Below are 23,041 nucleotides of genomic sequence, written 5' to 3' on the forward strand. Positions count from 1 at the left end.
GGACATCTTGACCACCTATTACTCTCAAAGGTATCAGAAAACTCATGACGTATACACACACAGATATTTGGAGAGGCAGTGATGAAGCAAGTGTGGTTAAATGATAGCATTTGGGGAATCTGGGTGAAGAATATATAGGTTCCTTGTACTATTTTTGCAACTATTTCATGTCTGAAATTATCTCAAAATAAAAGTTCTTTTTAAATGTTCATTTCCTATTCTCATTCTGTCTCTCAAACCTACCACTTTCCCCACCCCCTTCATTCCCCACCCCTTTCATTCCCCAGTGCACACACTCTCTCTCTGGCACCCCCTAGCCTTTCCCTCTCTCCTCCCCACCTGCATTCTCTCTGCCTTTCTTTTTCCTAAGCTCCTAAGGCCCTTCTTTGGCCTCTGTAACTTGTTTCCTGAGCCCTAACAGCTCAGTTGGCTCACTTCTTCCACAACTCACTTATTCTAGGTAGATCGCTTCCATGACAGCCCACATCAGGTTACACGCAATTATAGTAGACACTTAACATTTGCAATTTGACTCTTTTCGAGTAAGTCAAGTTAATTTGCTGATTCTTACTATTAACTGTGAATAAAATGTGGACAGCTAGGAACTGAGAGCCTGGCTCATAAATTTCAGCATGGCTCTGTTCACTGTTACTCTATGTTGCAGTAATTATCAAGTGAATAAACTTGGTCTGTTTGATAAGATCCGAGAAAATAATAAATACTGAACAGAAAATTAGTTTTATAATTTAGCGTGAAATATTAAACCTCCTGGTGGCTTAGATTTATGATGTGTCTTGTTTTCTGCACAAAGATCTGATGTGTCATATCCTATATAATAAAAGGCTAATATGCAAATTGTCCCCTCCACCAGGAGTTCGAACTGGAGTTTGACCAGGGGGAGGGGCTGGTCGGCCAACCAACTGCCCGTGGCCCCTCCCCCTGGCCAGGATCGTGCACCGAGCCTCTAGTGGTCTCTATAAAAATGGGAGAAGTCCATTTGTGGAGTTTTTCTGCAAGTGCTCCAGCAATGCAAGAGCTGCTCGAGGGAGAAATGCCAGTTCTGTCAGCAATGGTTGGGGTGGTCTCTGGCCAAAGATACCCCTGGCCAGAGACAGTACTCTGTGCCCCCAGTTCTTGTCCTACTTATAGGAAAAAATTCAAACAAGAAACAGCAAATAACAGCAAACGCAGGCAAGAATTGATTTGTAGGGAAGAAATATACTCAGAACCTGAGGAGGCAACTCAGCTGGCCAAAACCAAATGAAGTGCCACGCTATTTGGAAGTCCAGAGGATGTATTCCCCTAGGCTGGAACGCCCCTCAGTAAGTCTCCCGTCTCCTTCTTCCACCACACACACCCCCCCCACCCGCCAAAAATAAAAGGCTCCATCACCTAGATGCTATGCCGCCAGGTAGACCACGTCCTGGAGGGGCTCTGAATCATCTTTCCTTCTCTCACAGGGGCCTGATGCCTCCACTGTCTATTTTTGGTTTGTCTCATCCCACATGTATCCCCGCCAAGCCCTACCTACCACCTCTCCCAGCTCCTATCTACCTTGCTGCCTACTCTAACAGTTTGAAAACGTTAACTGTATTATAGTGCGGTTAACTAGGAGATATAGGGCAAAGAACCAATTTGATATTTAACTGACCCAGGAGCTATACACGCAATACCACATTCACAGATGAGGGGTTCATTAAGTCTTGATTGTCTTTTGAGATGTCAGGGGTCTACTGCAAGGGCCAGGCAGGTAACATCACTAAACAAACGGAGCATTCCTCAAGAAAAATACCCTTATCAGCACACTGGTAATGCAAATGGACACTTGCCTTCAGTGTTTTGATTATGAGGGAGTGGAAGGAACTGTAATGCACTGGAGTGCACACCCCCCAACCTGGGGTTATGGGGGCCAGTCAATCGTTGCCTTGAGGGGCTGACTGTAGATCTCATGTCTTCTCATTTTTAAAAAGCTGGAAGTCTAGGTCTTTGTATTACTATTTCCAATTTTAAAATGTTAGCAGCTAGTTCATTTAACACAGACATTGCACAATCCAAAGGCACGTACAAGCTAGGATTTGGCTCATGGTTCACCAGTTTGTTACTCCTGGGCTGTTGTGTACATGTCTATCTACCCCAAGAATGTCAAACTTGCGGCCCAGCCAATATAATGGTATGTAAAAAACATTTTAATAAAAATTTCATAATTTTTACTAGGGGCCCGGTGCACAAAATTCGTGCACTGGGTGTGTGTGGGGAGGGGAGTGTCCCTCAGCCCAGCCTGCCCCCTCTCACATACTGGGAGCCCTCAGGCGTTGACCCCCATCACCCTCCAATCGCCTGATCGGCCCCTTGCCCAGGCCTGACGCCTCCGCCAGAGGTGTCAGGCTTGGACAGGGGACCCCCATCTCCCCCCGATCACTGGCTCTGGCCCCCGCCCAGGCCTGAGGCCTCTGGCCCAGGAATCATGCCTGGGCAGGGGACCCCCATCTCCCTCTGATCGCTTGCTCCACCCCCCGCCCAAGCCTGACGCCTGTGACCCAGGCTTCAGGCCTGGGCAAGGGGACCATCATATCCCCCCAATCCCCGGCTCAGCCCCCCACCCAGGCCTGATGCCTCGGCCAGAGGAGTTGACCCTCATCACCCTCCGATCACCAATCACCGGATCGGCCCCTTGACCAGGCCTGAGGCCTCCGGCAGAGGTGTCAGGCCTCGGCAGGGGACCCCCAGCTCCCCGTGGTTGCAGGCTCCGCCCCTGCCCAGGCCTAACGCCTCTGGCCTAGGTGTCCGGCCCGGGCAGCGGGGACCCGCAGCTGCAGTGGCCCCGCGATCGTGGGCTTCCCTTTAGGCCCAGGCAAGGGACCCCTAGCTCCCGGGACTGCCAGCTTCGACTGTGTCCAGCTCCCATCGCTGGCTCCACCCCTACTTCCTGCTATCACTGGCCAGGGCGGCAAAGGTGCCTAGAATCATGGCTGGGGGGCAGGGCAAAGGCGGCCACAGGGCCGCCTTTGCCCTGCCCCCCAGCTCTTAGCTCCCCCCTGGGTTTCCAATCACTGTCAGTGGAGGGGGCTTCTTCCTGCTTTCCCTTTCACCTCCCTGCATTGTGCCTACATATGCAAATTAACCACCATCTTGTTGGCAGTTAACTGCCAATCTTAGTTGGCAGTTAACTGCCAATCATAGTTGGCAGTTAATTTGCATATAGCCCTGATTAGCCAATGAAAAGGGTATCGTCGTACGCCAATTACCATTTTTCTCTTTTATTAGATAGGACAATATGCTGTTATACATAATTATTAATAATGAACTACGTTTGCTAATGACTGATTACTGTAATCGTGTTGCATCATTTCCCTTACGCGCCTTATGCGCAGGCGCACCATTTCTCTCCACTAATACTAGCAGTGAATATTTTAGCAGCCAATTGCCACGTCATTAGTCTTGTACTGACTTGTTTGGTGTGTGCAACAGAAAATATTTCGCTTTTGGAGAACAAGGAAAATAGGTTTATTTGTGTTACGCTTATTAATTTGTGCAGTTATTCAGTGTCTGGTAAGTTAATGTTCAAGAAAAAATATTAATTTTTATTAAAATGTTCTATTATTTTATGTTAACAATTACTCATTTATTTCAGTCCTTTGTATTCAGCATGTCTCTATCAAAATAAATCTACATTTCTATGAAAATTGAAGATTCTGGTTTGTTTGTTTTTTTGTGGCCGACATAAACTTAAACCTTGTTTATTTGGCCCATGTTAGCCCTTGAGTTTGACATGCTTGATCTACCCCCTTTGGACTGTGAGCTCCAGGTACCTAGAATGGCTGTTGTTCACACTTGAAAGAGTGAGGAGGGCTTAAAAGTGTCTAGAAATTAGTGGTATGTGAAATTCATTACTCAATAATGATTGCATACCCTAATACCAGCAAAGCACTGTTGTAGGATTAGATGAAGGGGCATGCAATAGTGAATAAACTGCATTCCTGCTGTTCTTTTAAAGCTTACATTCTAATGAATAAGAAAGTCAATTATTAAAATAATTTCAGATAATGATAAGAATTATGAAAAAAATAATGCTAAGGAATAGAGTGGGATGGGGTGTCTAAAAGGGCTTATTTTAGTTAAGAGTGGAAAAGACCTCTTTGTTTTATATTTTTACTAGAGGCCTAGTGCACGAAATTCGTGCACTGGGAGGAGGGATTCTCAGCCTGGCCTGCGCCCTCTTGCAGTCCAGGAGCCCTCAGGGGATGTCCAACTGATGGCTTAGGCCTGCTCTCCACGGACAGGCCTAAGCCATCTGTTGGACATCCTTAGCACTGCCGTGGAGGTGGGAGAGGCTCCCGCCACGGTGGCTGCGCTCACCAGCCGTGAGCCCAGCTCCTGCATTGAGCATCTGCCCCCTGGTGGTCATGATAGCAACCGGTGAGCATCATAGCAACCAGTCATTCCACAGTTTGGTTGATTTGCATATTAGTCTTCTATTATATAGGATTGATTTCTGAGAGGGAGAGGGAGAGAGACAGAAACATCAAAGATAAGAGAGAATCATCAATTAGTTACCTCCTGCATGCCCTACATTAGGGATCCAGCCCGCAACCTGGCCGGGAACTGAACTACAATCTCCTAGTTCATAGGTCAAAGCTCAAGCACTGAGCCATACTGGCCAACTGTAAAAGACCTCTTTGGAGACATGACTTTACAGTGGGGACTAGAAGGATGATGCCATCACCTAAGATTTGGGGGAAGAGCATCCCTACCAGGGAGAACAGCAACTGCTTAGGAAGAGAGCTGGGAATTTAAGGGAGAGGTTAGTTGATGGAAGAGGCTGGCAGGGGTTGGCTCACAAACAGCCAGAGTCAGGGGTTTGTATTTTATGCAGTGAAATGGGAAACCATCAAGTTTATCTATTAGAGCAACAGGTGATTGTTTTTACAATAGATTAGCTATTGTCTGAAGAATTGTAGATAGAAATGCTACTACACATATTATTGAGGTGATAGCTGATACAGGGAGAAGGAATTTGATGACATGTAAAAGTAGGTGGGGTAGGAATCTCTTCTGTACTTAGAACTAGGTTAGAATTATACTGAGCAGAGGTGACAAAAGCAGAAAGGTCAAGAGGACACCTGGAAACAAAGTGCCCGATACTGCCATGCTTTATGAAACTCAGGCTGTTGAGAAATCGGATCTAATCTGAAGTAGCATTCTGAAACAGCTGTGTTTAGAATTGTGTCTATAGGAAACAATTTACATCTTAAGTTCTTGGATGTTTTCTTTTTATGTATGTATCTTTTTATTGATTTTAGAGAGAGAGGAAGGGAGAGGGAGAGATAGAAACATCCATGATGACAGAGAATCACTGATCAACTGCCTCCTGCATGCCCCCTAATGGGGTTCACAAGTCAACGCTTAACCACTGAACACACTGGCCAGGCAATACTTGGATGTTTTCTAATAGGAATTGTTTGGATTGCAAAGGTAAAAATAGAACTGCCTTGTATTTGTCTAATACACATACCATACAAAATACTGCGAGGTAAGGACCAATTTGCAGACAAGAGGTTAAATGACTTGCCAAGTTACCTTAGTAGAGGAATGACTTGAGCTGACATGAAAGTCCATGTTTTTTCATCCCAGAAACAGACCAAGTTCAAATGGTTACAAATATTGCCAAGCTGTGACTTCCAGCCACACAAATAGCTACTCTATGAGATACAAGGGGATCAAGGTCCACACAATGAATGCTCTGCCCCTTCCAATTTTCCTAGTGGGTTAAGTGATGGTTTTCCTTATCAAACCCCATGTACCTTCTGTCTCTAGAGCTAAACTAAGCCCTCAATATGCCTGTGCTTTTAACATGATTCCTAACAATCTGGATTTAAAAACAAAAAAACACCCTCAATCTTCATAATTATTTTTTACAGCCCAAAGTGAATTAAGAAATAGCTCTTAGGACAACAAATACTTATTAGTAAAAAAAATTAGCTTGTTTTTGGAAACTTTCCTGAAAGCTAACTTTAAATTTTTAAGTGAGATTTGATGCAGGTTGTGGGCATTAACAATGGGGTTAATTTCTGATGGTAACAGTGACATTACTTGCACTATAAAGCAAAACTTAGAACTTCAATAAAGACATACTCATTTTTATGATCATTTTGTTTTAAAATGGAAAACTGATTAGGAATTTCACTGGTCTTCCTGAGGATTAAGATACTATTGTAGCACTAACTAGTATGTTCAGTGGTTAGAACATAGGCCTGCGGACTGAAGGGCAATGGGTTCCATTCCAGTCAAGGGCATGTACCTCAGCTGCAGGCTCAATCCTCAGCCCCAGTCGGAGCATGAGCAGGAGGCAACCAATCTATGTGTCTCTCACATCCGTGTTTCTATCTCTCCCACTCCCTTCCACTTTCTCTAAAAATCAATGGGAAAAATATCCTTGGGTGAAGATTAACAAACAAAAAAGCTAACAACTGCAAAGGACAAAGGTAAAATTTTATAACATTAAAGGAATTGTATTAAGAATTAGAATCATGCCTTGGTCAGGTAGCTCAGTTGGTTAGTGTCACCCCAATATGCCAAAGTTGTGGGTTTGATTCCTCAGTCACGGCACATACAAGAAGCAACCAATGAATGCATAAATAGGTAGAACAACAAACTGATGTTTATCTCTCCCCTCTCTAATATCAATAATAAAAAAGGAAAGAAAAAGATTGAAGTCATTAAAACAAATACTAAACAACAGCTTATATGCATTAGGTTTACAGCCATAGTAGGAAACAAAGGTATAAGAACATATAGATACAACTGGGGAACATATATACAAGACTGTCAAGGTAGACCAATAAAAAGTTTTCAAACCTAAATTTGATGCAGACTTACAATATGTAAGTTTACAATACAGGGGACAAAAAATATATGTTCAGTGACACCATAGGGTTACAATGAGCAAACTCAGAATATGGAAAATTCCTCAAGACAAATGATCCAATTCTTTAAATTATACAGTAAAAAAAAAAAAGGAGAATCTTGTGACTAAAAGCAAAGCCACATATATAGATGGTATTTGAACAAACCAATTATAAAAACAAATCATTAAGAGATAAGGAGCCCGGTTGGCATGGCTCAGTGGTTGAGCATCAACCTATGAGCCAGGAAGTTGCAGTTTGAATCGAGGTCAGAGCATATGCCCAGGTTGTGGGCTCCATCCCCAGTGTGGCGGCGTGCAGAAGGCAGCTGATCAATGACTCTCTAGTCATTGGTGTTTCTCTCTCTCCCTTCCCCTCTGAAATCAATAAAAATGTATTTTTTTAAAAAGGAAAACCTAACTGAATAGTAAGACATTACTGTTAACTTTTTAAATAATAATAAAAGTACTATCGTTAAGTTTAAAATTCTTACCTTTCTCTTGAATTGGAATATTTGGGGATGAAGTCATTTATCTGAGATTCTCTTCCAAATAAGGGCAGGAGGTAGAGCAGTGAATTGGTGAGGTATAATCAAGGCTGGCTGACCACGATTTGATCTGTGTTTTTGGAGCTGAGAAATGGGTCCTCTACTACTTCTATTTGGTATTTCCCAGCATAAAAGTTTAAACTTATTTTTCCAAAAAAATATATTTTAATTCAGTTGGAGAGGTGTAAATTTGTAAACCTCTTTACAAGAACTTAGAAGACTAATAGCACAAGACAAAAATTAGGGCACAGGGGAAGATATCCTTGGCACAGCTACCACTGACATATAAACCTTAACCCCCATGCAGGTGTACCCTCCACATCTTCAGTCTTCTAATAGTGAATTTCACACATCCATAGTTACTTCAAAACAAGAAGGTAGATAAAAACTTAAGACACAATTAAAAATTCAAGATTAATCTCTTGCCCCTAGCCAGTCTGACTCAGTGGATAGAGTGTCGGCCTGCGGACTGAAGGGTCCTGGGTTTGATTCCGGCCAAGGGCACATGCCCGGGTTGTGGGCTTGATCCCCAATGGAGGGTGTGCAGGAGGCAGCCAATCGATGATTCTCCCTCATCATTGATGTTTCTTTCCCCCTCTCCCTTCCTCTCTGAAATCAATAAAGAAATATATATATAATTTTTTTTTTTAAAGAAAAAGATTAATTTCTTAAACAGGACCTTTGTTGACATTTGCCTTTGCCCTTCTTCAATGCCTGCCATGTAAAGGAAACAAACTGTTCACTACTTAGAGGCAGTTTAAGTTCTACAGAAATATTATTAGAACATGTAAAACACTCTTTATTTACCATCTCAAAAATTACTCATTCATGCTAGGCTGTATTAGTTTTTAGTTAGAAACAGAACGTATTTAAGTGGCATGCCCAACATTTTTATATCCAAAGGAATCTTGTTTCTGTCAATGTAGCTGCTTTGTGAGGCTTTCTTTTTCCAGCCCTACTGCCAGCCACTGGTGAAAATTTGGAAACCTTTGGAATCCTCCTCAGCTGTAATTATTTAAAAAAAAAAAATTCTTAATGGCATTAAGGCTTCATCTCTTTGTGGGTGTATGTGATTTTCTGAAAATGCAACAAATCATTTGGAGCCACATATAGTTGATTAGTAACCAAGGTGGGTGAAAAAACGTTAATGGAAAACCTAATCCTATATAATAGAAGGGTATTATGCAAATCGACAGAACTGCAGGACTGGTTGCTATGACACACACTGACCACCAGGGGTCAGACGCTCAACACCGGAGCTGCCCCCTGGGGGTCAGTACACTTCCACAGGGGGAGCACTACTCAGCCAGAATCTGGCTCAAGGCTGTCAGGAGTCTCTCCTGCCTCCGCAGCAGCACTAAGGATGTGCACCTAGAGCTCCCAGGCTGGGAGAGGGCACAGATCAGGCTGGGGGACACCCACCCACACCCAGTGCACAAATCTCATGCACTGGGCCTCTAGTGTAACTATAAAGTACTGCAATATTTTATTATGGCCTTTTAAAATTTCTAAATTCACTTCCAAAATATTGGGGAAATAACTCTCAATATAAGTAATTTGAAAAATATTCATTTGGATACACAATAATAGCATTTTCAAAACTTCATTTTTGTGTCCAGATTTTACTTTATCAGCCAACCAGGTTCTGAGGGCCTCACCTCATTACTGAATTATCCTAGCCTAGATAAAAATCATTGAATATATAAATAAACTTTAAAGCCCAATAGTTGGGTCTGACTCACTGTCATGTTAAAAGTTTGGGTTTGTTCATGAGGACAGTTCACTTTAAAAATAGTACTTAAAACTGACTTATTTAATGTTACACTCCCATTTTCTTTTTCCATATATACAGGGAAGACTTAAGAATTGTATAATCTCAAACTAGCTAAGAATAGGTTTGCTAGAAAATCAGTATAGTCATTTTACTATTAAAATTCTGCTCATTTAAATAATTTATTTAATAAAATATTTGAAGAAGCAGTTTAGAAAAACAAGATTTGTATTTTATTTCCTTGTAAAAATCTTTACACATGCAGACAAACCAGTGTTAAGAAAGTATTCACCATCATTTAAACAAATAACCACTTAAATAGAACAGTGTCTGCAATTTTATCTGTATAAAAATAAGATACATTTTTACAGAATTCACACTCCAGTTCTTATAGCAATAAACAATACACAACTATAATAAGTACAATTGAACCCGACCATGGTTTTCAATTAGATACTGCTAGGGCATTTTAATGTGCAAAAAAAAAAAAAAAAAAAAAAAAAAAATTAACATAGTTCTTTTCAAGAGAAATTGTCCTCAGTGTTTCTAGAGACCTAGAGGGTTTTTAAGAAATCAAATCCTAATCAGTTTGCTTTTAATGTTTTGATTACGAGTCCATACATCACACTGTAGATAGGCAAAACCAGGAATTGATGCAGGCTCAACCGAGAAAGTCAGCGCCTGTGCCTGCCATGTCCTGAGCGGCTGCCACCATGATGCTTGCCTTTATGGGACCTCTCAAAGGAGCGAGATCTTTCACGCCTGTCCCTATGATGTCCCCTTTCATGCCTGTGTTTCTTGGCCGCATCTGAGTGATCCCGAGACTTGCTCTGAGATCGAGAACGAGACTTTTTCCTTTTATGACCATGTCTATTTGAACTTTTTAAATCATCTCTGGTATGCTTGGCCTTAAGGTGAGGAGAACCATGATTATGATGTCTTCGTGGGCTTTCACTGTGACTGCGGGACCTGCTTCTTGATCTCGAGCTGTATGTTCCAGATCGACTCCGCCTATTATTATAACTTAGACAATAAAAATTTGAGATTTAGATTCAATTTCTGCTGAAAACAGATTATTTTGGTGGTGCTCAAAACAAGTTCAAAACAAAACTATCAGGCCTGTACTGACTGACAACAGGCTAGACTGAAGACTTTTATTAAATTCCTCCCCCTCACTACCTTCCCTCAAGCCTATATTGACAAATCTTAAACAAATGTAAATGTCTATACGCCAAGCAGAGTATTTAGCAATTTTACAGGATGTTCTAGATAGCTATGCTTTTTATTAAGTATTTCCCATACGTTAAAAAGAGCCACAATCTAATTATAAAGCTAATTAGAAAATTCTTTGGCTATGGTTGATTTATTAACCAATAAGTGGTTAATGAAATAGTCAATTTTCTAACAGAAATCAGACAGAAAGACAATTTTTTCACACTTAATTTGTTCAATTTTTTTTTAAAGAGTAACTTTTTAAACACTCCAAATACAGTTGTTTTTTCTAAGAGAATATTTACTTACTGTCTTCTTGGAGTATGTGATCTAGAATGTGATCGTGTTCTTGACCTTGATCGACTTGCACTTCTGCTATTTCTACTTCTCTTGCTGTCTTTTCTTACACTTCAAAAAACATAAAACAAAAAAACCAAACAAACAAAACAGTGTATTAGTTACGTATTTAGTGTGTTAGAAATTAATCACATATAAGATTCCTGGGGCCAGTTCTAACTCAAGTATACTCACCCATTATAAGGGCTTTTGGAAGCCTGCTGTCTGTCTTCAGGTTCTTTTTTGACCATCTTCACATTAACGGAGATAGGTGACTTCTCTTCAGCCTTTATTTCTCTTGGTGATGCTTAAATAAACAAACATAATAAAGACATGTTAACTACTGGATTTAACAGAGGCTCAAAAGTTGTTCGTACGTATAATGCAAGCATCACGCTTTCAAGTATGTCTTCAGTTGACTGTCAAGAGAAAATATTAATGGCTTCTTAACATAGTTTCCTTGCAAATGATAAATGCTAAAGCATTCTAATAATCACACACCTTCAGTGCCCACCTCATTTCAATTCTGAATAAATCTTACATGGTTTAGAGGCTGGAGAAAATCCACCAAGGGTTGAAAGGGCTGGAGTTCCATCAGGATTCAATCCCTTTGCTTTTAATTTGGCTTCTTGTAAGGCCACTTTTCTTTTCTCTACTTCTTTTTCCAGCAATTCATAGTTTGGCTATTGAAGGAAAATGAAGTTAGTATCTCTCCTTCACAGTTTAGAGTGTTAGCATTGAGAAAGTATTAGCACAAACACGAGTAAACAGAATTACCTTTTTCCTTGTATAAAGCCTAAGAGTTTCTACACAGATATCCTGGATCTCCTCTTCAGTAGTACCAAAAAGAAGAAACCAATGGGGACGAGTGGGCAATGGAATCTAAACAGTGAAAAGAGAGTGGTTTAGATCAAATGTTTACTGTTTTTTATTAGGAGGACTAATTTATCCCACAGAACAAAACGGGCTATCTAAACCTACCTGAAGAGCTCTAGCTGCAAGGTAGATGCAAGCACATGCTATAGTCTCTGGTTGAAATCGAACAAATACATTGGTTCGAAGACTGTCATTCATATAATTCCTGAAAAATATTTTAATCATAAGCTCTGTACATAAACCAGTTCTAAAGCTTACATAAAATTGGAGACTCAATCTACTTTATTCTTTTTTCTTCTCGTATTTGTATCTATAGCTTCATATTCTAGCAAATAACAATTCTTAACTCAAAAATCAGAGAGATAAGAATTTAACACTAGAACAATTCTTCAGCTTTCCTATGACTAAATTCCTTTAAAATAATTCTATTATTCCAAATAGAACATATATGTAAAATTTTAAAACTATATTTTTATGAAAATCAATGCTTTAAAAGTCAATTCTGAATAACTAGTTTCAGAAATAATATACCACTCCAACAATACTTCAAGCCATTAATTATTGACCATCTCTCCTTTATCCACAATGAAAAGCAGTGTCAACCAAGTTCTTTCAAAAAATTCAAAGTACTGTGACAGGGGTAAAAAGGTAAGCACTCACCAAGTTATATTAAGAAAACTAAGTACTTCAGAAAATCTAGACAGGGAAGTGAAGAGCAATAAATATATAAAACAGCCTTGTTTATATACCTTTTTTGGTGACTAAGTACAAAGTAAAGCAATTAACTACTTCAGCTAATAAACTGCTTGATTTCTTTAGTGAACCCTCCCCACAACATCCCTGAAGTATTGAAAAAATTTTACAAATTGTTTAAAAGGTTAAACTACAAGGTTGTTTCTTAAAAATCCTTACTGTAACTGCTAAAATCTGTTTTACAGAACATATATTAAAAATGTCATGCATTTTATAAAAGCAGTGAAACTTTTCTATTACTAATATTTACTGAATCCAAAACAAGTATGGCAGTCATTAAGTCCAGAACATAAAATTAAGTCCTGTACACCTATTGTGTTGAGACAGTAGTTATGTCTGGACAACAAATCCTTGTTTTACTTTACCTTTAAATAAGCTAGCATTCCAAATCACATATCTGCATCTCAAAAGTCCAAGTTATAAAGTGCTTTGAAAAATTAAGTACTTCTTAATTCTGTTATTGTCTGCAATAGCCCAGCAGCTAGAAATTCATCCAGAATGGAAATGGTGCCCACTTTAAGCTACAAGTTGTAGCTTCCTTTGGTAGAATTCATGCTATACATACTGAAAATTGAAATCTAGTCAAACTCCTAACAAAAAAAATCACTTAATTCATAATGGTCGGATAACAATCTATCAAAAATGAACTATTCATTTTGATAGTTACAGGTATACATTCAATACATAGGCATGTTGAATAGTTACTTCTAGAAGCAAATATACAAATCCTTTTGACACCCCGACAGAACTAGAAGATGCTGCCAGATGGATATGGACCACTTCAGTGAATCTCGGATGAGAGCTTGCACTGGATTGGCTGGAGAGCAGGGCAGCCAATCAGGCCATCCTGAGGTCATGGGCTGAAGTGCAGAGGGCAGAGTTCTATGACTTACCATCATGGACTACCCTTTAATTAAAGAGTAGAAAAAAGAACAAAGTTAAATTGAGTTCTCCATTAAAAATAACTAGTCAAGCCAAGAAAACAGGAAGCAGAAATAAGCATTATTTACCTTTTGATTAAAAAACAAAACAAAAAAAGCACCAAAAGAAACTCATCTCATTATTTTGGAAAGGGAAAACGAAACTTACTTTATTTCTGCTTCTGTTTTCCTGACTAGGAAAAAAATGTAAAAAAAAAAACAAAACAACTTACCAGGCAGTTTGAACCAGGGTTTGATTACGTTCACATTCTAAGACTTGTAAATACATAAAAATGATCTGAAGGACAAGGGGAAAAAAACTCAGTTTAGCACAACATTGGTTCTTTCCGAGTAGAGAGTTCAATGCATATAAGTAACTGAAAATGTTAGATTCAAATTTTAATTCTTCTATAAACTACATAAATAATACAGACCAATCTAAAATGTATCTGAATCAATGTGGGTTATTATGCTACTAGATTCCATAAAAATTATTTAAAAATTTTTCAAGATGTACAGGGAAAAAAATTGGGAGTTATTTCAATAAAAAACAATTTTTCATGAATACTAAGTGGCAGGCATTGTGTCCTACAAACAAGATTATAGCATTTAATTTCCCAAGGTACAACTCTGCGTGTCCCAAACCCTAAACACTGTTTTAAAAGTTATACAATGGGCATGATACATTGTAAAACTCCAAGTGGGTATTATAGTAAGTATCAAACACTGAATGTTTCTACAGTGAAGTTTATCACACTATATATAAGTAGCTTTACCTCAGTTCAGATGAGGTATTTTAGGACCTGTATTACAACTTTAGAGTTGTGAAATCTAAGAACAGAGATATCTGCCAAGGTCACTCAGCTAATGGCAGAGACAAGTTTCTATTGCAGAGTTCTGCTTTCAGGGCACCCATTCTTGTAACTATTTTGCTGTTACTTATGTCAGCCACATGCAAGCCAAGACTTGCTAGAGAAACCTTTGAACATTCAGAAACAGTAACAGTAAGCAGCCAACACAGCTTGAACATTTTACAATGCAATAGGTAGCATGCCAGACTTTTTTGTGCATATACACACACCCACATATGTATATAGAATTTATTCCTTGGAATGAGTTATTTCATAAACTTTGTTTCTAGGTAGGGAAAACTGGGTTAACCACAGAGGCAAAAAGAACTTATCAATGCCTACACAATAGTAAAGTTTTGAATCTGTCTTTTCGACTCCCATTTTTCTGATAAATTTCAAAATCTAAAAGGTCTCATTTAAAAACCAAGGTGAACTCTCAAATATAAACATATTATTCATGTAAAATAAAAGTTTAAAAAAACCCTAATACTTACGAATACAATTCCTGTACTCTATAACTCACCTTATGGGGATGCTTGACATGAACACAAAATCCCAACTCCTTTAGCACCCTCCTCTCTGCTTTGATAACTTGATTTTTGGTGTTAATGTAGTTCTGATCAAGGATGAGGGGGCTTGGAGTCCTATAGTTTGTAAGAAATAAAATCAAAACTGTTTTGCACATCCAAAAATTTTTATTTGTGGCATCTCCGTTTTCCCTTCCAACCAACTATTGGCAACAGAAACCAGCTTTTTAAACTCCTGCAAACAAGTTAAGGCATTAATCTTGTGCTGTCCAAGTTATGCTAATTAAATATATACTTTCTAGACTAAATTCCTATAGAACTAACTCAATCCTGCAATGGAAATAATTCACTCTACCTCTCTTGTATTTATCCTTGGTTATTTCATATGGATACTTTGGGAATATATGTTGCTTAACGTCAGTGACAGCTATCACAAATCTCATTAGTCTCCAGACTCTCTGCACTGACAAAATGAAAGTGCTCCTGAAAACATTTACTGTAAGACCTTGTAAGATTATAGTGATTTTACAAAATATCAACTCTTGGTTACTTTATGGCCAAAATTAAAATTAAGGGAAAAAATATTGGGTAGCTAATCCACATTTCCCCCGCAATGGGCAATTTGTTTAAGCAAATTGTTCTAAGATTCTATTTCTGTTAAAGAAAATAATCTGGAAACTAAAGATTTAGTTCAATTACCAAAATAGTTTATAAAATTAAATCAGATTAAAAATTCAAAGTGATCAATAAAAACCATGCCTAAATTTGGTTAGTTATTAGGCAGTGTATATATTTAGCAATGCAAGAGAAGGGAGGACCATAATGAGGAAACCATGACAACACTCAAGGTCTCTGTGCCAGATTCAAGTTTGATAGCTTCCAAAGTTATGATGCAGAAGGCTATCTAACAGTCAGGGGCTCAATGCTTTAGAAACAGCACATTCAATTAAAAGACTATCTTATTTAAGTCTTAAAATGAAAAACCGGTTTCTTTTATTTAAAGCTTATGTTCAAAATTAGCTTCTTACTGAGAATTTTTTTGTTGTTAAGACTTGGACTTTTCATTTAAAAGCCCATAAAATGTCCTATTGTCCTTTGTTTGATACATTTTTAGATTGAACCAACAAAAATATATTTTTGTTAAGATATTATTAAAAATATTGATTATATGATATATACATATATATGTAGGATATTTAAATATTTTCCCCATACTCAATTATCAGCCAAAAGATTCAAGAGCTTCTGCCCTAGGCAGAACACAACATCTATTTTAAAAAGATAATAATTCTGAATATTACCCCAACTCACAACTCCTTTTACCATGCACAGCAAATCCAGAAAAATGTAAGCTAACACTTTAAAATCAAAAACCAATTTTAATACATCCACTTGAAAATTAGATAACAATGTGAAATAAGCCACATTAACTACCCCTGTGGTGACATGTTATCAGAGTAGAAATCACTTATTTTCTCACATTTAAAATGATGAAAACTAGAATGCTTGCTAGGCTATTTCAATTTTTTTTAAATCAAATTGTATTAAACAAGACAAAAGCTGGCAAGCTGACAAAATGGAAAATAGCTGTTAAGATTAACAATGCTGAAAATGGCCTTCACTCAGTTCAATTCCTATTACAGATATAAAAGGTGTGAGAAATGAGGCCATCAATTGGAGAGGGCCGATTTCTACCATAGTATCAATGAATCCATTTTTATTAGGACAACAGGCTACAAGTTAACTATTCTTTGGAGGGGAAAAAATCAAATTTACCTCAAGACCAATAAATGTATACATGAAAGCATAGCTCAAAGAACTTAAGGTTTATTATTTTTCAGGTTTCATCATGACAGGAAATTTAGAAGTTAAACCCACCTCAGGCTAATGTCTCCCTCAACCGGCATTAGGTGAAAGGAGACCTTCCGTGTTATAGTGGCACCCAGAACTTTAACTGTTAATCCATTGCAATTGGGACAGCAAAACTGCACCATATAAAAGCAGTTTTGTCTCATTTCCCATTTCTTTTGAGTAAACTCATTTATACATCTTACTAAAGCTTGCTTTAAAAGTTTCCTTCAAATTGTTAAAATTCATTTTTCTTGTAATTAACCAGCTAAATACTTGTTCAAATTATGGCTACTCTCTGGTAGCAAATCAGGCTTAATTATCAATTCTGCTTAAACCAACTGTTATTTTCCATCTACTCTGCCACGATCTTTACTTTCCCTCTATTTTGGTGTCAACACTCCAATAACATCAAATGATTAAGGAAACTAAATCTATTATCCACTATTAATTCAACTACATACTCAACTTTTTGCTTAGGCCTACTGATACATACAGTTTTCAAAGTTTACGTTGTGGGTGTATAATCTAACACCTTCATTTTTGTGCAGAATTGGTTTTACCTCACAAATCAAGGAAGGCTCAATAAATGTATAATTTACAACTTGTATTTTGTAGGAGAACAATGTGTTCCGATAAATAAGCAAGTAAAGGACCAAGAAAACCGTCTAAGCAAGTGGTTTCCTTTTTATTAACATAGTATCAATTAGTACTTTCTGTAGCAATAAGCACATTAAATTGAATTAAGGAATGCCTTCCTCTCCAATTATGTTAAATCTCCTTTCTGATAAAAGTTTGAAGAGGTGGCATTTTAAAAAATCTCTTAAAAAAGAAATCATTTAGTAAGAGAGAGAAAAAAATTTGTTATCAACTAACAACCAAATCTAACTCTACCTTCCCGGCTTTGAAGTTTGTCATACTTTTCAAATTAATTTATATGAAAAGAACAATTTCCAAATTTTAGTCTTAACAGGAAATCTTGGGCTTTGACCATTGAAAGTTTATTATCTGCCCTCTTAGGACAGCTATTTTTCCGTTAGCATGACTTATTTCAAACATACCTCGAAGACAAAGAAATTAGGATCAGGAGATGCAAACATGGTTAAGTTTCACTCATGTAGTATGAAAACTAGTTCTTCAGGAACTATACTATAGTTTACAAAGAGGCAGACCCCTCCTGCTCAATACACAGAAATCTGCAATACGACTTCAGAGGAACATTCTTCTTTAGCAGTGTTTAAAAACAAAATGAAGGCCACCATTAGAGCCATAAAATAAAACTGCAAATGGAGGCTGGACTTATGACCGTTCCAACTTTCATCCATGATTTATATACATGTTGAAAATACACCATATGTACCAATGAGAGTGGTTGCACCAGTCTGAAGATGTCTTCTTTTAGACAACAAAGTCTTATCTTTGAAAGTTGTAAATTACACGTTTAATTGAGCCTTTCCTTGAAACCACAGAAAACCCTAATTTGCTGTGAATATGTTCCACCCCAAAAGCAAATTATAATTGGAAACTATTAAATTCAGCCATTTATTCTGAGTTTAAAAGACAATTACCAAACTACCAAAAAAATCAAAGGGGGAAACAGTCAAATAATACAGAACGTGGCTTGGGCATTGGTACTTTCTAAAAGTTCACCTGGTAATTCTAATGTGTAGCCGGGACTGAAAAACACTATCTAAAGGCTACAGAAATGATTCCTCCTCTGTAATTTTCTAGTTCACACTACAATAAGACTTTCATAAACTTCATTAAAATAAGTAACATTAAAATAAGCTGACATTATTTTACCAACTGAAGTATAATACTGACAATACTTTCTAATGACATTAATCTATGAAAAGACAATATTAAGCTACAGTTATATAACTTGGACAGCAAAGATTAAAGCTTATAACAAGAAACAGGAGTTTTTCTAAATGGTTCAGCAGTGGCCAACCTGTTAGTCCCCGATTCCAGTGACCTATTCTCAGAGCACTGGCTTCTCCTTGGGGATTTTCCATACTTCACTCACTGTTGCCATGACGACAGCTTCATCGCTATGTACCACTCCACATCACCCAGGCTTTGGTAAATGTAGCTGGTCGCTGTATAGTCGGTTGCAAGGGAAAAAAGAGTTGAAGTTAATAACATATACAAGTTACGTGTCTGAGTAAACTTGTAATATGCATAGAAACACTTTTACATCCTGCTTTTTAAAAAAAGGCTTCCATGCAATTAACAACTCCTTTTAAATTTCATGCTAGTCACTTCTAAGATGGAGACAAAAATCAGTCTCTTTGTAATGACCCCCCCAAAAAACCAGTTACAGACACAAAAGTCAGGTGAAATGTTTTACATTCCAAGATTTTTATAGTTAAGAACTACTCTCTGAAATGGAGGAAGAATGCTCTAAGGCTCACAGAAAAATTTCAAAGTAGATAATCATTATTAAGTGGTAAGAGTTGGCTCAATGGTTCAAAAAATAACAGAAAGCTATTTCCTTTAAACCAGCATAGAATCCTTTCACTGAAGAGCCTTGTTACTAGTGTGTTTTAAACACCCTGAAGAATCAGTGAGATATCTAAATGTAAATTTTAGCTCAGACCATACTAAATACCAAATTGAAATCTTCCCAATTTCCAGGAATTCCTCACCAAGAAGCTAAAAGATATTTTAAAATGAAATAAAAAATTAGTCTATCCCTGGATATGGTTAGGGTGAATGAGGAAAGATGGCAGAAAAAAAAAAATGTAAGAAAACTAAAAAAATGTGAAAACTATCTGAAGAGCAATGTTTCAGACTTTTTAACTAATCGTTTTAAGGTTACTTTTCTATTTGCTTGTCTCTGAATAGTTCTATGCCAACCTACACATTCAGCTGATTAAGAAACACTCAGGTAGGATACTAAGTTGGCACTGACCAACACCCAATCCCCAAAACAACTTAAAATCCTTTTATAACTTCCTTTCAAACTCCATACAAGTTTATCTAACATCACAATTTCTTAAAAAGTGAAAAGACCTAATCTATTCCAGCTATCTCCTTCTGCAGCATGCATTAGAAGTCACCTGAAGTGCTGCAACTAAAATTTCTGGTCCTGCTCACATGAACATTAAGTCCACATAAAGTGTTATGATGTAGCCACAACACCTAGAAGGCACTCTTTTGGTCTCTATTTTCTTACAAGAGAAATTAAAGGAGCCTTATCTAAATATAACCCAATCAATCAAGAGTTATTTTTCTAACCCACTCACTGGGACTTATCTGACCAAGACAAAATACCTGTTTAATCCCTTTGACTTCAAACTTTATCATCCTGCAGTCCTTTCAGATCCGGTATATCGTAGTTCAATGTTGAAGTACTCTTAACAAAAGCCAACCTCAATTGATAACGTGTTAACTGGGACTTCCGAGTAGAGAAACAATCTACACAAAACTGTGCCACGTTATGAACTTGAACTGCAGTTTAAACTTCCAGCCTTCAGTCTTCCAGAGAGGGGTGGGGAGAAACAACTTACAGATACACTCACACTTGAGCCCAACGCATTCCCTTTCTTGTTTAATCTTAAGCCACAGGACTGCTTCACAGCACTGTTAGGATTGTCCATAAATGCAACTGCCTCTACAAACTTCAGATAGCTGGTTAATTGTGGGGGTTTTGGTTTTGGGTTTGTTTTTTGGTTTTTTTTTTTGGTTATTAAGTATCAGTGTGCTCCTATGTGAATTTCAACACCTAAGTAAGTTTCCCTGTGCATGGGTTTTCACTTGAGAGGAAAGAATGTTTCGGTTTGATGATTGGTGTGCACAGTACAGTAGCAGCGAGAGATGTTGTGCTCAATCATGCCAATCTTACCTTTTTCCTCTTAACTGGCGTAGGTGGTGGAACACGTTAATCACGTCTCTTATTCTTCTGGGCGCTTCTTCGATTTTCGATGCAAGATTAATACAAGCCATGGCAACAATCTGAAAGAAGAGCCAAGGCAACCTTGTTAGAGGAGGGCTCTATCCCGCGCCGTTCGGAAACAGTGCCCCTCCCAAAACCTAACTAGGACAACCTTCGGTGAAATAAAATTAAGAGGACATTTCCAAGCCATAAGCTTCCCGGCCACGTTAATACTGAGAATTATTTTAATTGATTAACCCCTCCATTCTGAATCCAGAGACAATCAAGTCCAGTCTCACAGGGCTTTCGAGCTCGGCTGAAAATTCTAATTGATGGGAGGGCCCGGGACCCGGGACCCATTTCCTGGGTTCTAGGCCCTGGAACACATTCCACAAGCCCCCACTTCCGGGGGAGTGAGAACCAGGTACCGAGGCCCAAAGGAACCACTTTCTTTCCGGGAGAGCTCGCTGCTAGCGCCGCCCCCGCCCCTCCCCCCGGCCCGTACCCCCATTTCCGGATGGGGAAATCCTTTTGCCCTCGCCCCCGCCGTCCTTACCTCGAAACTGTGTTTGACGAAAGACTTGGAGTAGAAGAACCGATGGAACAACACCTGCCCCGTTGCCATCGCCACCTGCAGACGAGAGAGAAGAGCAGAAGCGCCAGGGTCAGGCGGGCCCGCACCAGGCGCCGCCGCCATTTTGTGCCGCCGCTCGCTCCCCGGCCCTCCCCACCGCGAGCACCGAGGGAGCCTCGCCTCCCCGCCCACCCGCCCCGCTCCGGCTGGGCCCCGGGGAGAAAAGTCCCGAGGGGGCCCTTCCCGGTCCGCCCTCCCTCCCCCGCCCTGCCGGCACCTGGTGGGAAGGGAATGCCGGGGGGGGGGGGGGCGCGGAGCGGGGGGAAGAGGCGCGCCCGGCGGCCCGGGCCCGAGCACCGACCTGCGGCAGCCGGAGGAGGATGCCGGCGGCTTGGATGAGCTCGCAGCCCAGGATGCGCAAGTCCGTCTCGCTGCACAGGTCGAGCCCATCCTGCATGGACGGGGTGGGCGACAGCCGCTCCTCCGGGATCAGCGAGTGGTCGATGGTGAGAGAAACTTCCGAGTAGAGGCGGTCTCCGATCAGAATCCCTCCCGACGTGGTCGTCGTCGTGGTCGTGGTCCCCGAGCTCGAGCCGCCCGCGCTGGGGGCGGCGGCCGACGAGCTGGCGGCGGCAGCGGTCGCTGTCGGGTGAGGCCCGGACGCCATAGTCTCCGCGAGCTGCACGCACGCCCGACGCAGCCGGAACCCGGAGCGAAACTAACCAGCGTCCTCGGCGCGACGGATGTGCCCGTGACCGCCGCGTTCCGAGCCGCTTTACGCACCGTGCGCTTCCGCTCTGACGTCACCACGCGCAGCGGCGCGAGCCAACTAGTCCCTCCAGGTCCTCCCCCACCACCACCACCCCGCCCCCCGCCGGCGGCGCCTCCTCCCGCGCGGTCCGGGAACTGCGGCCGAGGTGTGGGACCCTGGGGGGACCTGGGTGGCCTGTCTGCTGGGCCCCCCTAAAGTGGTCGGGGTGGCCCCAAGGTATTTTTAGCTAAAATAGGTCCAAACTGCCTTGTCTGTAATATTTTCAGCCGCAGTAACAATGCGGGAGTTTTGCAAGCTCACCTCCTCCCCAAGTGAGACTTGGCAACAGTTACCACTGCCTCTGCGCGATGTTGGTGGTTTGTGTGGACCCTGCGTCCCCGGGCTCCCTTCGCGCGCCCTCTCCCGCGTGTTCGCATCTGCGGGGCGCAGTGGACCAGGGGGACCCCAGGGGCGACCTTCGCCCCCTCGGGCGGGTGCGAGTGCTAACCCAGATGTGTGGGGACACGCTTGTAATTGAAAGCGACCCGCGGGGAGTCCGGAGAGGAGTGCTTTATAGAATTTGTAGAAGACAGGAACGCCAGCCGCATCGGTTCCCCAAAAAGGGCGTGGGGGAGCGAGTGGGGTCGAAGGCTGGAGGCTGGAGGCCCGGAGGGCGGCTGCTTTCGCCGCCGGGTTGTGGAGCTCCGCGCCGGCTCCCGGGAATCTGGAAAATCCCTGCTTTCCAGAAATCGCCTCGGGAGGAGAGTCTTACGGGACGATCTGATTGTGCCCGGAGAGCCTGTCCTCCGCGGGGTTAGCGCGGCCCATATTGTTTCCTCCCTACTATTAGCCAGCAATTCCCAAGCGTTCCTTAACGTCTGAAGCCAGAACAATGATGCTGAGCCAAGCTGCTAAGTGTGGAGTTGGTCTTGGTTCGCTTCATCTTTGGGGCCCACCCTTGAACTTCGGAGAGGCTGTCCGGGGATGAGGCGCCCCGTTCCCTTTGGTTACCCAGCTCGGCTTTAAGGCTTAATCCGTTTAATGGTGAAAAGAGCACTGACACGGGGGTCTGTAGGGCAACGGGAGTTTGAATACATTTCAGTTTTGGCAAGGATGTCACTAAGGCAAAATACACTCAAAAACTCACTTTTGTAAGAGCCTTAAGTCACCTCTGCTTAGTAAAGACTGACCAGTGGTTCTGAACCCTGGCTGCACATTCGCACCGTCTGGGGAGATTTTAAAAGAGGCTGACTGAGCCCTAGCCGGTTTGCTCAGTGGTTGGAGTGTCGGCCTGAG

At 40.7% G+C, this 23,041-nt stretch overlaps 1 protein-coding gene across 2 annotated transcripts; it reads right to left on the bottom strand.

The window, feature by feature from the left end:
* Nucleotides 1-9,430: 9,430 nt before the first annotated feature.
* On the bottom strand, nucleotides 9,431-21,756 carry CCNL1 (cyclin L1). Of its 2 annotated transcripts, XM_059686880.1 has the most exons (11): nucleotides 21,356-21,744; nucleotides 20,977-21,051; nucleotides 20,391-20,500; nucleotides 14,692-14,812; nucleotides 13,551-13,615; nucleotides 11,750-11,849; nucleotides 11,546-11,650; nucleotides 11,310-11,451; nucleotides 10,964-11,075; nucleotides 10,742-10,840; nucleotides 9,431-10,243 (listed from the first exon to the last, which is right to left on the bottom strand). In XM_059686880.1, the coding sequence occupies exons 1-11, from the start codon at nucleotides 21,659-21,661 to the stop codon at nucleotides 9,895-9,897; spliced, it is 1,584 nt and encodes a 527-aa protein (XP_059542863.1). In that variant the 5' UTR covers nucleotides 21,662-21,744; the 3' UTR covers nucleotides 9,431-9,894. The 2 variants fall into 2 exon arrangements, with proteins under 2 accessions (XP_059542863.1, XP_059542864.1); XM_059686881.1 differs by lacking the exons at nucleotides 9,431-10,243; nucleotides 10,742-10,840; nucleotides 10,964-11,075; ... (1 more) ...; nucleotides 11,546-11,650; nucleotides 11,750-11,849 and adding an exon at nucleotides 11,889-13,304 and having other exon boundaries at nucleotides 21,356-21,756.
* Between the last annotated feature and the right edge of the window lie 1,285 nt (nucleotides 21,757-23,041).

The sequence above is a fragment of the Myotis daubentonii genome, chromosome 3, assembly GCF_963259705.1.
Source record: "Myotis daubentonii chromosome 3, mMyoDau2.1, whole genome shotgun sequence".
Classification (NCBI taxonomy): Eukaryota; Metazoa; Chordata; class Mammalia; order Chiroptera; family Vespertilionidae; genus Myotis; species Myotis daubentonii.